This window comes from Mustela nigripes, chromosome 6, assembly GCF_022355385.1.
Source record: "Mustela nigripes isolate SB6536 chromosome 6, MUSNIG.SB6536, whole genome shotgun sequence".
Lineage (NCBI taxonomy): Eukaryota > Metazoa > Chordata > Mammalia > Carnivora > Mustelidae > Mustela > Mustela nigripes.
The window spans coordinates 14,510,054-14,526,311 of NC_081562.1; the positions used below are offsets into that span (position 1 = coordinate 14,510,054).

The window sequence follows — 16,258 nt, forward strand, 5'->3', positions numbered from 1 at the left end:
TCGGACAAGCTCCCAGGTGATTCCGATTCCTCAGTTCTCAGGGTCTGGAGTTTGGGAATCATGAGAAAATGACCTGGGGTTGGATGGGCCTTTGGGGATCGTGTGGGTGTTTTAGCCTGCCTGTGCTCCAACCAGCACATGAGAAGCTCCCTGGCCCCGTGGTGTGTGTGTGTGTGTGTGTGTGTGCGCACATGGGTGTGTGTGTGTGTGTCAGTGAGCTAGGGCTGGGCAGGGGTGCTGTGGCCAGCGGCAGAGGGCGCCCAGACTGACCTATGCTCCTGATATCAATTGTGACATCCACGTAGCCATGCTCAGCGCTGTGATACATGGCCTCCCTCAGGGCTCTCAGTTTGGCCTTGCTGTTGCGGCTGGCACACAGGGGAGGCGGGGCTGTCTCCGCCAGGTCAGTCCCCTCGGCCAGAATCTCCTCCAGGGACAGGATATCACTCTTCTCCTTTTCTGGCTGAGCGAGCAGTTTGCGGAACACATTCCTGTCAATCATAAACCCAGAGAGGAAGACACTCAGAGATGGTAGGGCTTTGCCGGGGCAGGGACGGGGTGTGGGATGCGGGGACCACTCATGGGAGACAATGGAATGATGGGAATGACTCTGGAGTGGGGGGTGGGGGGTGGTTTCAGAGGCCTGACCATGGGTGCTTATGTTTTAAGGATGAAGGAGACAGTGGGGCATGAGTGGCTTTGTTTCCTTGAGGGCAGTCTGGAGCTAAGTGCCTTCCTCAAGTATCTGGAAGGTTCTAGAACTGTGCCCTTTTAACTGTCAGCCTGCACAGGGGCCCCACAGTGAGTTTGCTTTATTTGGGTTCTGTGGAATAAAACAGGATGGGGGAAACCCTGAAGGAAATGTAGACAAGGAGTAACCAAACGTGTGGGGGTTTTCTTCTTTTTAAAATGGATTCTTGTCCCTTCCTGGCAGCTGAGGTGACGGGCTCGGACCAACCCTGGCCAAGGGGAGCGTTTCTGTGAGGTGAAAGCTGGTCGGGAAAGGACAAGACAAGGCCATCTGAGTGGATGTGCACTGCGTGGAGTTGGCTCTGAGCAGGAAGCTGGCGGTTAAGCTCACTCTGGCCAGGCCTGGGGTCTGGCCTGCCTCTGGGCCCCACATCCAGAGATGTAGTGGGTCTGGGGTAGGCCTGGGAATCTGCATTTTTAACAAGCACCGCTTGGGACCTTGTGGCTTTGGCCCGTCCTAGCCTACCTGTGTCCGTGGGCTGCAGCCTGGCTGAAAGAGTTCATATCCCCCTGGGGGGTGGTGGAAATTCCATTCCTGTACATGGTTCCTATCAGGGGATCCGCACCACGCTCCAACAGCAAACTAACCAGCTCAAAATTTCCTGCAAGCCCAGAGAAGGGGGTTTTATAAGCGAATCAAGCAGAGATACAGTCACAGACACACTGAGGGCCAAGGTGGCGCAGACCCTTGGCGGGGACGAGACTCGGCGGCTCTTACCTACAGCGGCGGCCAGCTGCAGCGGGGTTTCCGAGTAGTTCTCCTCGCCGTGCTCCACGGAGCCCTCCACCTTGGCCCCGGCGTCCAGGAGCAGCTGCGGAGGAAGAGGGGCCACTGAGACATTTGAGGACATGCACGGTGAGGCCACGCATGAGGAAAAGCTGGTGGAAGTCAGTGCGATGCCAGGGTTCCTGCCCTCCCTCTGGGTCAGGGGCCATGGGCACAGGGCGAGGGCAGCTGGACACCAGACGGTGAACGGACAGCCGCTTGAATCTCCTAGAAGCTCGGACTATCCAAGTGTGGTCCGCGGAAAGCAGCATCAGCATCGCCTGGGAGCTTGTCGGGAATGCTGGCTCTCGGGCCCCGCCTCGACCAATTGAATGAGAGTCTGCATTTCAGCAAGATCGCCAGGGGATTGATATGTATGTTCAAGTTTCTAGAAGCACTGCCTTCGGTGCTCACAGCGCCAGAGTGCTGGAAGACTCCCTTTTTGGGTCTGGCACACAAAGCCTCGGAAAGCATTAGTGTGGTCTCTTAGAAACACAGAATCTTGAGTTTCGAAGGACTTTGGGGACCATCTGGGCCAACCAGGGCCACGAGTCCCTTCTAGAACACTCTGGGTAGCTCTGAGGACAGCTGAGCAAGTTTCCTGGCCAGCTAGATCAATTAATTAAGTGGCAGAGTGAGCTTCAAGGAGTTTACTCTGTTCTATGCATTCCCAAAGATACTGGGCTTCTTAGAGAGGGCGGCTGTCCATGCTGGATCTCGCTCACAGTGAATGCGTTCTCAACACTGCTATTGGAAAAAGAGGGGGAGCAATCCGCCTTCTTTACTCCCTATCCGGGGCTCCCTGAGGGCACAGCTGGGAGAGGGCTGCTGAGGGCTTTCCTTGCCTTGTGTACCCGCAGGGGAGAGGTGGCCTGACTTCTGTTTGGCTTTGCTTGGTTGCCGCTGCTCCTCCTCCTGATTTCAAGGCTTGAGGATGCCCCTGCACTTTAAGGGAAGGCATTTGTATCCACTAGGCCACCCCCCTGGTCCCTTCTTTCCTATATCCCTCACCCAGGAGTGAACTGGGCATGACATTCTACAGGCAGAAGTCAGCTCTCAGTGTGACATGTCCTACACTCCGCCTCCTAGAACATGACTTTGGATCTGTCTGAAGGAGTCCCATGACCGAGGAAACAACTAAAGATTCCTGTGGATCTCCAGCATTGCCTAGTGGTCCCTGGAACACTTTTTCCTGCCCTGCAGACCTCTAAGAGTCTTAGATGACATAAAAGCAAGTGTTTCTGATGTACCCAAAGCTCAGCTCTATGAGGTCAGGAGGGGTAATGGACCTGGATGCTGATTTTTTTTTTTTTTTTTCCAGAAGCACTGAAGACCAAGTTTAAGATCTAGAATGTGCTGGAATGGCTCGTCCTTGAACACCAACTGTACAACAACCAAAGAGTTCAAGCAATACAACTTAAATGCCCAGAGGACCTTGGATGAGGACATCTCTCCATACCTGGGATGGGGGGGCTGTTTCAGAAGGCCCGTGCAAGTGCAAAGGCCCTACTCTAGACCTCTGAGATCAGATTCTCATTAAGGAGTGTCCCAGTAAGTGTCCTTTAGAACCACTCCCTTGGTGACTTGGGCATGCTTCTTTCCACTGGTTGGTTAGAAACCACTATACTCTACAAAACACCAGGGTCACACCTAAAGGGATGTTCTAAGGTCTCACACCAGTCAAATCTTATGTTCACATTATGACAAGCAAAATGAGCAAATCCACAACATCACAGCTCAGGCCCCACCCCCGAGCAACCAGGAACAGCTTTGTCCGTGTGCCACTCGTGTGTGTGAGGCTGCGTGTGGGTCTGTGATCATTTCATATTGGTTAAAGCCAGGCCATATAGATCATTACATATGATATTTGTGTTTATATGATATGAATGTGCTATACTTTGTTGCAATTAACCAATATGAATCCCTTAGGGGATGTGCATGCCGGGAGAGGTACAGATTTGCATAATGGAGGAGGTAAAATTAAAGGTCAGACGTGGATAGGGAAATCCATTAATACCTGAACTACAGGAATATGTCCATGCAACACAGCAAAAGTCAGAGCCGTCCAATGGCGGGTCTCGGGGTGGACGGATGGATATTTATGAGGAGTACTGACAACCTATAAACAAATTGAAGTTATTTTCAAAATGTGACCTTGACAGTATTTCGACTAGCAAATCTGACCTATCTGTGGCTGGGCACGTGGGCTAGAGATGTACAGAAGGGCATCCTGGGAGCGCCTGGGGAAATGTTGGTGATAGCGGGCTGGTGACTTTAAGTCCTCCGTGCATCAGAAGGACTCCTTCTTGCTTCTCACCTAAAGGGAGTTAAACTGATGGCTATGGACCTCCTCCAAGGACCTCCAAGGTGCCTTGGAGAAGCTGTGATGGCAGCTACCATGAGCCAGCTCCCCAGCCGGCCCCCTCTTTCTGCTTAAGGAAGGGTGGTGCTTCAGAGGGCCAAGGCATGGCAGAGAGCAGGAAATGCTGGACCAGGACACCCACACCTTTAGGGGAAATTCTCAGCAGCAGCAAACCTCAGGCAAGGTGAGTTCTGCCTCAAGCTCTCAAGCCAGGGGTGGTCACCACCCATCGGATGGAATGACAGTCCCATCTGGTCACAGCTCTCCTGACCTGTCCTCATTTCACTCTTTGGCTGGCTTCCTGGGAGACAAGGACCCTGATGCTGCTGGAAACTTGGGCACAGGCCCTTCCTGGACACACTGTGGGTGAGCAACCTGACCTCAGTCTTTCAATATGGGGCCTCAAAACACCCTAGGCCAAACGAGAGGCAGCAGGGCAGCTGAAGGCTGGGAATCTGCAGGACTGGCGCCCACACATGGCTTTTCTCCCGAACACCCCTGGGGCCATCTAGCCATGATGCCTGTTTCATTCAGAGCAGCTGAGTTCACTAATCACCTGCCAGGGGGATGGGGGAGGGGAAGCCTTGAGCTGGGAGCCATGGGATGGGCCAGAGAGGACCCGAGAAGCTCACCAAGGACCCAAAGATCAGGAGCCCTTGCAGGGGTCTGCACGGTGCTGGGGGATTCATAGCAGGCAAGAAAGTCCCCAATACTTGAAACTTGTAATAGCTAAAATGGTCTGGAGGCAAAACTGTGTCTACTGCCTGTTTTCCTCAGAGGAATATCAAAATTACTAATTAAAAAAAAAAAAAAGCCCGGTAGTAAGACTATGAGAACATCTGATATTGAACTAACAAGGCTTCATAGGGCTGCTGAGCTGGGATCGCAGCGTGCCAACCTTTCCAGCCTCTGGGGCTGCCAAGAGATGGCTGCCAGACAGACAGGATAGAACACGGTCAAAAAGCGTGAATTCACCTATTACAAGCCTCATGGTGTTTTGGGGAGGGGTGAAACCGGTATTAACTGAGTCCCAAACTTAGGCTAGGTACCCTTCGTATTTAATTCTTCCAGCAACCCTGAGATGTGTGTGATGCTGCTCTCCCTGCTGTGGATGGGGACGCGGGGGCTCCAAACGGTTACGCCACCCGCCCAAGCACAAAAGCAAGTTGCTAAGACTGGAGTTTCTGAATTTGAGCCTGAGTGTCAAATTCTAAAGCCCGTGGGGTGTGCTTTCCACTATACACATCGCACTGCCTCTAGGAAGCTTTGCGATTGGCTTTTAAGACTTGGGGCTTCCGCTTGGCCAATGGGCGAGCCAATCAGGATTTGGTAGGGAGGATGGAAGATCTGGGGAAGTGACACCTCTGGGGTCCACGGATCAGCTCTGGATTAGGCAGAAAGGGCTAATGGCTCAGGAGAGCACTCTCTCACCCAATCCCCAAAGGAATGGATCAGCAGTAAGAATCAGACTCAGTCTGGCTGAAGCAAAGGAAAGCCGGTGTTCCCTGTAGCTCCGCTGGTTGTTTTAAAATGAAATGTATATGCCCGCAGCCCCTTGGAGTGTGGCTGGGCTGGGGCCTTGCGCTGGGAGGAAATCCACCAGCTGGTCTGACCTATTTTGCTGGACTGAGCACCCTCAGTGGTGGCTCTTGGGAGAAAAAGTACCCCCGCCCCCTGCTCATTTCCCACCTCTGGGGATGGCCAGGCCGAGGGGCCCTGCAGGGCTCTGCCCCCTCACCTCGACATTCAGATCAGCTCCGGCATCCAGCAGCATCTGAACCATAGCCTCGTCCCCACGGACGCAGGCGTACATCAGGGGGGTCATGCCCTGCAGTGGGTTAAAAACCAGAAAACGGAGAGGGTTTACACGGTGGCTGCGTCACTCAACAAATGGAAACTCTCACCTGCGTGTAGGTGGCTATGCTTGTATTCAAAATCCAGCATTAAAAAAATAAACGTGCTGCCCTAGGACTCACAAGGTTACACACCTCCATGTTTTGAAAACCAAAATGGAAGCAAAAAGTGGGGGCAGATGAATTGCCCCCCCCCCCTTTTTGGCAATTATTTTTGCTTAAGTTGGAGTATTTTCATCTGTCCTAAGGAACAGTAGACCTAAGAGTGTTTACTAAAACAAGTGGCTGATTTCAACTTAAGGGTCTTAGGAACTTTCTGGATTCTGCAACATCAGTTCAAACTACCTAATTCATAAACACTGTTTCCTTGACATTTTCTTCTTCACAATAAAACAAGTGTCATCTTTGCTTTATATAAGCTGCTGGTCAGTGTCGAGGGAAATTGGATGCCTCTGAGCTTGCCTCCACCACTGACGTGTGGTTTGACATTATCATTTACAAGCAAAAGGCAAGAGGATGAGGAATGGCTTTTAGGAATTCCCTATTTGCTTGTGACTCCTGCTAATTTTGAAGTTCCATAGCCAATAGAAGAAAGGGACAGATTTTGCAATAAATAGTGCTGTAAATGTGGCTATTCGGAAAAACATGCCAATTAGAGCCTTATCTCACACCATACACCAAAATAATTTCTAGTTTGACTACAGATATAGATAAAAAAAAATTAAAACCACAAAAGACATCTAATCGGATCTGTTTTTAGGTGTAAAAGTAATGGAAGAAATCATAAACAAAAATCATCAGTGTTGAGGACATAAATTTGTGAACAGTATAAACAAAATTGAAAGGCAGATAATAAATTGAGACATATTTGTCATATTATAACAAAGGGTTATATGTCTAATATGTAAAGAGCTCTTCTAAATAAAGAAGACAGTAAGGCTCCAGTGAAATCCTCGCCCAAGGTAAGTAAAAGATTAATAGGGAAACACATACATTGTTGGAGGGTGTGTATAAGGAAACAAAGTCTCTGGGAAGGTAATTTGAGACTGAGAACCTCTAGAAAGGTTGATGTGTTTGAGCCACTATTTCCACTTTTAAGAATTTCCCTAATGATGAGCATAGCATAACATACAGGATCGTAGGATCATTATTTTGTGCTCCTGAAACCACTGTGTCAACTATACTTCAGTTAAAAAAAAAATCTCCCTAATGAAACAATCAGGGATTTGAACAAAGACTTGTGTGTTTAACTCAGCATTATTGACGTAAGTAATTAGAAACGACCTAAATATTTAACAACCAAGGATGGTAAACTGAATAAATAACATGACCATTTCATGTAGCCATTAAAAGTGATTTAATAAAAAAAAAGTGATTTAATAAAATATTTAATGATACTGCAAAGTACTTTTAATATACATTATTGGGAAAGGCAAGATGTTATAATTCCCTGTTTTAAAAAAATATAAGAGAGAGAGAGAGAGAGAGAGAGAGAGAGAGAGTGTGTGTGTGTGTGTGTGTTAGGACTCCTCACTGCCGAGGAAAATTCTTAGCTGCTGTTCCTTCCCTGGGACTTGCTGCATGAGCTGTCCGTATGAGAAACAGCTCCATCTGTCCCTTGTGACTCTCCATCTGGGGCTCACATTGAAAACCGCTGTTTGTTTTCTCTGTCCGTGACATCTTCAACCACATGGTGTCTCCGGACTGGTAGAAACATGAGCCTTTCACCACCCCTCAGTTTCAGGGGCTGGGGGACAGCTGCCGATCTCTGAGGTGCCTCCTAGGGCTCTCCAGAACGACTTCTGTGTATCTCAACGTTTGGTAAAAATACTCCTGGAGTTGTTCTGTGATGCAGTAACAGACAGGCAGGCAGAGAACTAATTTTAACCACGCTGAAAAAAGGACTTGAAGGACACATGCTAAATATAAATGACGGCTATCTGGGTGATGGCATTATTTCCTTTCTGGAATAGGCCTATTTTTCTCTATTTTCCATTTCAGCTGCAACGATCATGTGCAACTTCTATAAGGATGAACAAGGATATTTTTATATTTTAAAAACTAAAACTAACTAAATAAAATAAAATTTAAAAAGTGACCCTAAGTCACCAGCAGGGGGAGTGCGTGCGTGCGTGCGTGTGGGTCTGTGTGTGTCCAGGGCCTGCTGCTGCAGCCATCTTGGGACATGGGGCTGCGCACCTGCTGGAGGGGTGGGGGGTGTTCGCTCAGACTCTCGGACCCTGTACCTGTTCGCTCATGGTGTTGATCCCATCGGGCCCCAGGAGAGACACTGCCTGCTTCACCAGGTCCGTCCGCCCACAGTTCAGCATCCGGAAACCCAGGTCCTGCTTAAACTTGGCTTCGATGGCCACTGCGTCCAGCTTCCGAGAAGCACAAAAGCAATCGTCGGCCCTAAGGAAGGGAGAGATGGTCAGTTGGTTGCAGCGGCTTCCCCAGGAACTGGTCCTGGAGGACCAGGAGAGCTAGAAAGAACCAAGGATCCTTTGCATTTTCCACGTTAATGGCCCGTTCCTAGGCTCCAGTTAAAATACCGATGTCTTGATCCTTGGTCCTTTGTAACCGGGGCTCATCTGTCTTCCTCTGTGCTAAACAGGACAGAGGGAATATTTACTGTTTGCTACGGGCGAGGTGCTCTGCTAAACTCTTTTTTTTTTTTTTTTTAAATTTTATTTATTTATTTGACAGAGAGCACAAGTAGACAGAGAGGCAGGCAGAGAGAGTGAGAGCGGAAGCAGGCTTCCTGCTGAGCAGAGAACCGGATGCGGGACTCGATCCCAGGACCCTGAGATCATGACCTGAGCCGAAGGCAGCGGCTTAACCACTGAGCCACCCAGGCGCCCCTCTGCTAAACTCTTGACGGGAGTTCGTTTGTTCAATCCCCGCACAACCCCGAAAGGCAAGGACTATCATTACCCCTCTTGTAACCATGGAGATAGGCATACAGATAAAGGACTTGCCCAGGACCACCCAGCCAGCAACCTATAGGAGACACTGCCGCAGACCCCCTTCTATCCCCTCTCCTTGCTAATTCAGAGGGTGGAAACTGAGGAAAAGAGCCAGGTGCTCAGATTGCCTCCTTCCACTGCAGCTTCTAACTAAGCCACCTTGTGGCATAAGAAGAGGTTAAGTCTGTGAGGGAACAATGTTCTTTTTTATCTTTGGAGGACAGGAGAGGGGCTACTGTTCCAGAAAGTTTATGGCACCGAGGTTCCTCTTTATCCGTAAGCCTAGGACCTGGGGGAGAGTCTTGAGGGGCGAACCACAAAGGGAGCCTCAGGAAGTGGGTGGGGTGGGTATGTGCTTGACTCTTGGTTTGGTTTGTGATGTATCCTTCATCTCTGCGTGGGGAGAAGGCCACCCCGAACTAGGAACCCAGGGTAGGAGATAGTAGGGTTCTGGACAGGAGGCAGCAAGAGTTTGCTTCCGGCCACCAGGGGGCGCTGATGCAGTGAGGATAGAAACCGGAGCAAGGCGTCTGAAAGCTTGGTGTGGATGTGGGGTGTAGTCCGCAGGCACACCTCAGGAGCTGGGTGTGGGGTTAGGCCTCCAGGGGCCTATTTGTATGAGCACGGGGAGGGACCAAGAAAACCCACAGCTGGCCAGGACCCTGAACTCCAGGATTAAGACCTTTTCACGGCAGGCAGGGGAGACAAGACCACGCACTACTGTTGGAGGACTCGCCAGGGAAGCTCCGCAGGTGGTTGAGGGGGAGGGGAGGACAGAGGGACCCTTGGTCTCAGCATCAAGATGCGATGGGGTTTGTGCCATAAGGCGTGATGCATGGGGCTCTGGATTTGGGACTCTCACAGTGAGGGTTGCCAGATTTAGCAAATAAAAGTTCTAGTACACTAGAACGCTATTTGCTGTTTAATTCTGAAATTGAAATTAAATTTTTTTTGAATTTTTTTTTTTTTTTTTTTTAAATTTGGGAGCAGGCAGAGCCACCTGCCATGATTTGAAAAGAACGCAAGGAAAGACCATGGATCCCAACCAGCATCTGCAGGGGAAGAGAGGAAATTCTCAGTGTGGCAATGGGCTGCATCTAAGTTCTCCCCTCCAAAAGGTCCAGGCCGAATGGACAGGACAGAGCAAAGAGGAGGAGTGCAACAGGGCCAGGTTCTGGGGCATAAATAGAGGCTTCTGGAGAGGGAAGTGTTGGGGTCTGCATGTGTTGTGTGGCCATGTCTGGAGCCTTGACTGGATGGCAGGTAGGGAAAACTTTTCTTCTAGAAGACCATTTATCTAGTCCCGGAAGAGGCTGATTTGTGAAATCAAGGGCCTCCTTCTTGAGAGCAAAGATGCTACAAATTGTCATTGTTTGTGAATTTGCAGTTTCCTCTCCCCTGTCTATGTCTAAGTCCCTTCTGCTATCCTCCATGCTTGACTGACTCTCTCAAATAAGCATTTTTTTTTTTTTCCTGGAGTCAAGTTGAATTCCACATGACTGGAGAAATGTATACTGAGCACCCACTGCGTGTAGGCACCACGATAGGGGCCAGGAGAAGGGAGACCCAGACCCCCCACCCCATGTTCCCTGAGAGCCCAGACTCATAAGCCAGTAACTCCAAGAACATCACCACAAGTGTTTTCCAGCTACAGAGGCCCTTGATTTTAATTACAAAGAGACAAATGGCAAGGAAATTACTGTAGCTAAGATGGTGATGATGATAATAATTGTTATTATAGGAAGCTAACATGCGCTCTGAGTTCTTATTATTGAAATCTAAGCTCTTTCCGCATATGAAGTCATACAGTCATCACGACAAGCCCACAATAAGGGCTCTCAGGAGCCCCCTTCTAGACCTGAGGAACCTGCCCCCGTCATAGAGCTGGTAAGCACGAGCCCATATAGTACTGGGTGTCTGAAATTCAACTTTTTCTTTCTTTCTTTTTTTTTGCAACTTTTTCTTAACACATCCACCACCCCCCAATTTCCCAAACCTGTCCCCCAGTCATCCTGTCCCTCTGTGAATGGCACCCCTGAGCTCCCAGATGCTCAGACCAGAACCTTCTCCCATGCTCTTGGCCATGGCATCAGTTGGGTGATTTTGCCGCCCCAATTCCAAATCCATCCCCTGCTCTCCAGCGGCCTGGCTTCCAAACATCGGCCCCTGAGACCAGGACCCGAGCCGAAATCAAGAGTCGGAGACTCAACCGACAGAGCCACCCAGGTGCTCAAAGCAGTCTCTCACGCGAGAGTGAGCTTAAATTGTAAATAAGACTGTGTGGTCCCTCCGCTTAAAACCTTCCCATGCCTTCCCCTGTACTGAGACTAGAATCCAGCTCCCGGGGCCTGGCCCCGCAGGCTCTGCAGGGGTGGAGCGCCCCCCACCCCACCCCCACGTCCTTCAGCAGGTGCCGCCCTCCCTTGCAGGCTTTATTCTCGCTCTTCCCTCTCCTGGCTCTTTGCGGGGCTGGCTCCTTCTCGCCCTCCCAATGTCATGTCCAAAGGAGGCCTTCTAAGGAGGGTACCCCCCTTTCCTGCCTTTCCACACCCCATCTCTGGCCAATTTCCTCCTCCCCTTTCTTAGCACGTTTCACAATCTGTGACTACAGCATTCCATTCTTTCTGTCTATCTTACGGTTTGTTTTCAGCCTCCTGGGGGCAGGACCACATCTGTCCTGTGGTGCCTCTTGTGTGTCTGAAGCATTCGGTCTTGCTTGAGAGCGAAGCCCTGCACCACTTGCCTTTTCTCCTTCTTTTTTAAATTAACATACAGTGTATCATTTGCCCCAGGGTACAGGTCTGTGATTCATCAGTCTTACACACTTCACAGCACTCAGCATAGCCCATACCTCCCCCAATGTCCATCACCCAGCCACCCCCATCCTGCCCACCCTCCTCCCCTCCAGCAACCCTCAGTTTATTTCCCCAGATGAAGAGTCTCCTGTGGTTAGTCTCCCTCTCTGGCCTCATCCTGTCCCATTTTTCCCTCCCTTCCCCTACAGCAGGTCCCGGGAAACACCTGTTTTTCAAGAATCCCTCAGTCATACAAAGTGAGTAATGGTTGTGATTACTCAATGTTACCAGCTAAAGCAAGTAAGAGACATTTTCCGTAAAGGCTTGTGAAAACGTGGCTTTCTGTTCAACCTGGTTTGTTAGAAAATTTACCTCTGCAACATTGAAATTCCTGCAGCACTCTTGTAAACATGACTCAGAGATCCATTTACTCGTTCTGAAGGGCCTGGAAGGATCTGCCACGGAAGACCAATAGGTCCCCTTGGGGCCTGGCAAATACGTGCACCTCCCGAAGGGTGGGACTAATTTATGCAGAAATCTATGAGGCCGGTCCCCTGGGGCTTCACCAGAAGGGGATCAACTCTGTGGTTTCCCCCTCCAGTGGCTTTCAATGACGCCATAAAAAATCTGATCAATTTAAGTAAGAGGTCAGCTATGGAAGTAGTCAATTTCTCTGATTTCTCAAGGGCCCTGGCCCCGAGAGACTGCCTCGATATTGTCTACCCCTTCAAGAATGTGACTTCAGAAAGATGTTTTCCAAGGAGGCCCCAACGCAGCAAGCGATTGGGTTGACTTTGGTCCCCTGGGAAGGAGGTAGCACTGGGGAGGGGTGTGATGTTTTCTGCTGATCTCTTGATGAACTCCCACTGACACAGGCAAGCAGCTGAGGCCTCAGACACATTTTATTCATATATTCATTTTTAAAGCTAGCATGCATGGGAGTTGTGAGCATGAACTCTGGTTCCCAGTTCTGCCACTCAGCGGCTGTGTGATCTTGGGGCAGGTTCCTTAACCTCTCTGATTTTCAGCTTCCTCCTCTGTAAAATGAGTTTAGTAAGAACACCTTCGTCCTAGGATTTCGGATGTGGGTTAAATGAGACAATCCACGTATGGTGCTTAGCAAGGTACAGAGCTTTGCACACAGTTCTTATGAAGTGTTCACGATCGCATATCATAATCGTTACGGTAAATCACAAGGCAAGGCGTAGCCTGGAGAGAACGCACTGTATTTGGAAGGACCAAATACAGAGACTTGGAGACTGAAGAACACTGTAGTAATCGTGCTTCTTAAGGTTTCAAAGGAGACACTGCAGCTAAGAAATTCCACCAGAATAAAGGCAGTCCTTTTCCCTGTGGGGAGACCCTGGCCCCCAGAAAAGCTGCCAGGCCTCAGCATGGTTTTGCAAGCAAATTGTAAGTGATGACAGAGGTTGGAAAGGGAGGGGGATGGGGTCAGGCTCGAAGAAAGCACAGTTTCTGGAACATTTCAACAAGCAGGAAATGGTAGAGCAGAGCCATTCAGGATGCTGGGGGCTGCCCAGCCAGGCTCCCAGCCCCTCTTTTTTCTCCTACCCCAGGACCAATCCTGACCCCTAATGCTGGAAGGTGCCAGGCAGTTCCCAGGCTCCCTGAGGGATGAGTCTAGCAGCCCCTCTCCAAGGGTGTGGCTTGGATGCCTGCCAAGCTGGGTTTGTCACTAAGTGCTTATGCTGTGCACCTAACCTTGCACAGGTAACTCGGTCTCATTCCATTTTCTCACGTGTAACATGGAGACCCTAATATTTTTACATATCTTACCGACCTAACAAATACACGTTCTTACCACGTACCAGGCATATTACAACTTTTGGCAAGTGTTAACATGTTTAATTCTCACAATAACCCCACGAGGAAGGCTTTATTGTTATCACATTTACAGACAGGGAAAAATGGGGCACAGAGAGATTAATTAACTTGTTCATTGTCACACAGCTAATAAGTAGGAGTCGGGATTTAAGCCCAGGCAGTCTGGCTCCTGAGTCTGTTCCACTAAGTGCTCTGTACAGCCTAGTTCTTAGCAAGGTGCTGGCAATCCCTGGGCTTCTGTGCATGACTCTGGGATCTGAACCTCAAAGGCCCAAACAGTCCCCAAAACCATGACCTGCCCTCACCAGTAAAAAAGAAGCCAGCCCTTACTGTTTGCTCTCTGTGTGCCAACCACCATACCGAGCGCTCAATTCCTACCACTTCAACTGACTTCCCCTTGAAGGCATTGTTATCATCATTCCCATTTTCTGGACAAGGAAATTGAGGCATGGGTGTGAGTGTTCGACAGCAAAGCTTGTCTCCCACAGAACAGGCAGAAGCTACTGCTTTAGACCTGAGTTCAGACCCCCACCCCCACCCCCGGCCCCGTGCTTCAAGCCTGCTGCCTTGGGCAGGGAAACTAACCCGTCTAAGCCTCTCTTTTCCGATCTGCAAAGCAGGGATGGTAACGCTGGTACTTACGCCTCTATCTGGGATGAGGATTAAGAAATAAAGCTTTGGAGCCACTCAGCACAGCGTGTGATGATAACTGCACACAGAATGCATACTTATTTGTATTTGTCTATGCACACTGTTTTGTGATTGTAGGTCCTCTTTCCCGGGATTTAACGAGGCATCTGGAAGTCCCCCACTCCCTACCCTCCCACTCAGGCTTCTTCAGTCCCAGGGCAGGTCCCTCCTTGCCTCCACAGCTCTTTCCAGCCGCCGTGGAGCCCGGCCCTCCTCACCGGGGCCTTGTTTGCAAGAGCTTCTCACTACCTTGGTCTACCAGCAGGCTGGCAGCCTGGGACAGAGCAGCTTCCCAGGCCCATCCCAGAGGCAGCCGCCAGGGGTCAGCCTGCAGGGGTGGGGGAGGCGGGCTGTGGGAGGGGTGGAGCCGCTCTGCCCTGCTCTCATGGAAGATGCCAGTGCCCGCGACCGTGGGGCACAGACAGAGGTGTTTACCCACAGTGGGGATGACTCTGGGTGGGGGGTGCAGTCCCCCTCTGGTGCTTGGGCCCCAGGACCTGTGATCTGCTTTATAGTATGGTTCCCAAGTCACATTACTTGCCTTTTTTAACAGTGGTCAAAGAAAGAGTAAAGATTTGCAGTTTTCCTAACACACTATAGTCAATCCGAACAATGGCATTTTACAGATAGCCTTCCCAGTGCTAGACATTTCCCATGTAAGAGCTCATCTCATCCTCCAGATAATCCCACTGTTGTCTTTATTTTACAGACGGAGAAACTGAGGCACGAGCTTCTGTCACTTGCCGGAGGTCACACAGCTCATAGGTGGCAGAGCTGTCATTCAGCCCCGCTGGTCTGACTGCTGAGCCCATGTTCATGTCCTGCTTCGACCCTCACAGGAACCCCAAAAGGCAGGCTCCCATATCCCCATCTTACCGATGAGGAAGCAGCAACCAAGTGAAATTAACTATCTTGCCTTCAAGTCACTTGGCTCTGTCTGCCTCCAATCCTACCCCGGCTGGGGGAAATGCCACGATTCATTCATTCCCATGTACTGTTCCCTGAGCGCCAGCAGCAGGCAGGTCAGGGTCAGGAGCTGGGACCAGCAGCAGTGAGCTGGCCAGATCAGGAGCTGGGACCAGCAGTGAGCTGGCCGGACCTGGCCCTGCCCTCGCAGGCTGCACGGGGAAGGACATGAAGCAGGCTATTGGCTAGCCATGACCACTTAATGGAAAACGGAGGGGTCCAGGAGAAAAACGAGAAGCTTAACCCCAACTCTAAGTCCTAATTGAGACTCCCAACAGCCGGCCTTTCATGTTCCTTGGTGGGATACCAGAGAGATGTATGATGTCGAGGAGACAATGATGCTGATTTCATTTATCTGGACCCCAGGAAGCTTGCTGAAGGGTGGCAGAGAGAACTACTGATGATGTATATCCCGAAACAGCCCAGCTCCTGGCTGCATAACCCAGGGCAGGTCTCCCCAATCTCTCTGGGCTTCCGCCTCCCCATCTCTAACGCGGGGAGAACAGGACGTATGCGTTTGGGTTTTGTGGGGGAACAAGGCAGACTGTGCACATGAACCTGTCCGGCTACTCTGCAGACCTGGTGGAATAGGGACACATGCCTAGGAAATGTGGGATGTGTGATGCTGACAGAGACTATGACTTTCTAGAAGACGCGGACATCGGTCAGCCATCTGAAATGCAACAGAAATGCAACAGAAACGGACAGTCAACGCCCCCAGCACCTCTTCAGGAACAAGGGCCAACGTGTTGGCTCTGAGACAACACCCAAGCCAGGCATGCAAAACAGGGTTCATCTCAGGCACGAACTCTGATTCGTTCGTATGGCTGCTGGAGTGTGGTGGGGGGATTCTGAGGCCAGGTCTCAGCTTGGCCAGGCAAGAGGAACATGGCGCACCCTTTAAAAAAACATTCTGAAAGCAACTGGTAAGGTGGAATAGGGCCAGAGTAAAAGCTCAGATAAATGTGGTTTTAAGTCGTGGCTGTACCCCCATCAACTGTGTGACCTTGGATAAACTGCATTTCCTTCAACAATGTCAGTTTTTCTCCTCTGTAAAATGGGGCTGTGGGGCTAGTCAAGTTCTTGGGGGCCTCCAAGCATGGACATTCTCTGAGTTGATCCCATGTTTTCTGGTGCTCGTGAACCATTCCCTCCTAGGCACCAGCTTTCCCCCCTTTCCTCCATCACAACCCTTGAGTGTCTCTGTTTTTGCTCTTACATCACTCAAACTCTTGTTCATGGCCAAGAGGATCATCTGGGAAAAG

The 16,258-nt window shown here is 50.3% G+C and overlaps 1 protein-coding gene across 4 annotated transcripts in view; it reads right to left on the bottom strand.

Moving 5' to 3' along the window:
- ABTB3 (ankyrin repeat and BTB domain containing 3) overlaps positions 1 to 16,258 on the bottom strand; it is a 290,432-nt gene that overhangs the window by 40,105 nt on the left and 234,069 nt on the right. For 3 of the 4 annotated variants that reach the window (XM_059402169.1, XM_059402171.1, XM_059402172.1), the window contains 6 exons: positions 7,978 to 8,143; positions 5,617 to 5,706; positions 3,534 to 3,635; positions 1,469 to 1,562; positions 1,217 to 1,352; positions 271 to 491 (listed from right to left, as the gene is read on the bottom strand). In XM_059402169.1, coding sequence (XP_059258152.1) covers positions 271 to 491; positions 1,217 to 1,352; positions 1,469 to 1,562; positions 3,534 to 3,635; positions 5,617 to 5,706; positions 7,978 to 8,143 — 809 coding nt within the window. The remainder of the gene's footprint in view (positions 1 to 270; positions 492 to 1,216; positions 1,353 to 1,468; positions 1,563 to 3,533; positions 3,636 to 5,616; positions 5,707 to 7,977; positions 8,144 to 16,258) is intronic. The other variant, XM_059402170.1, reaches the window with a different exon arrangement.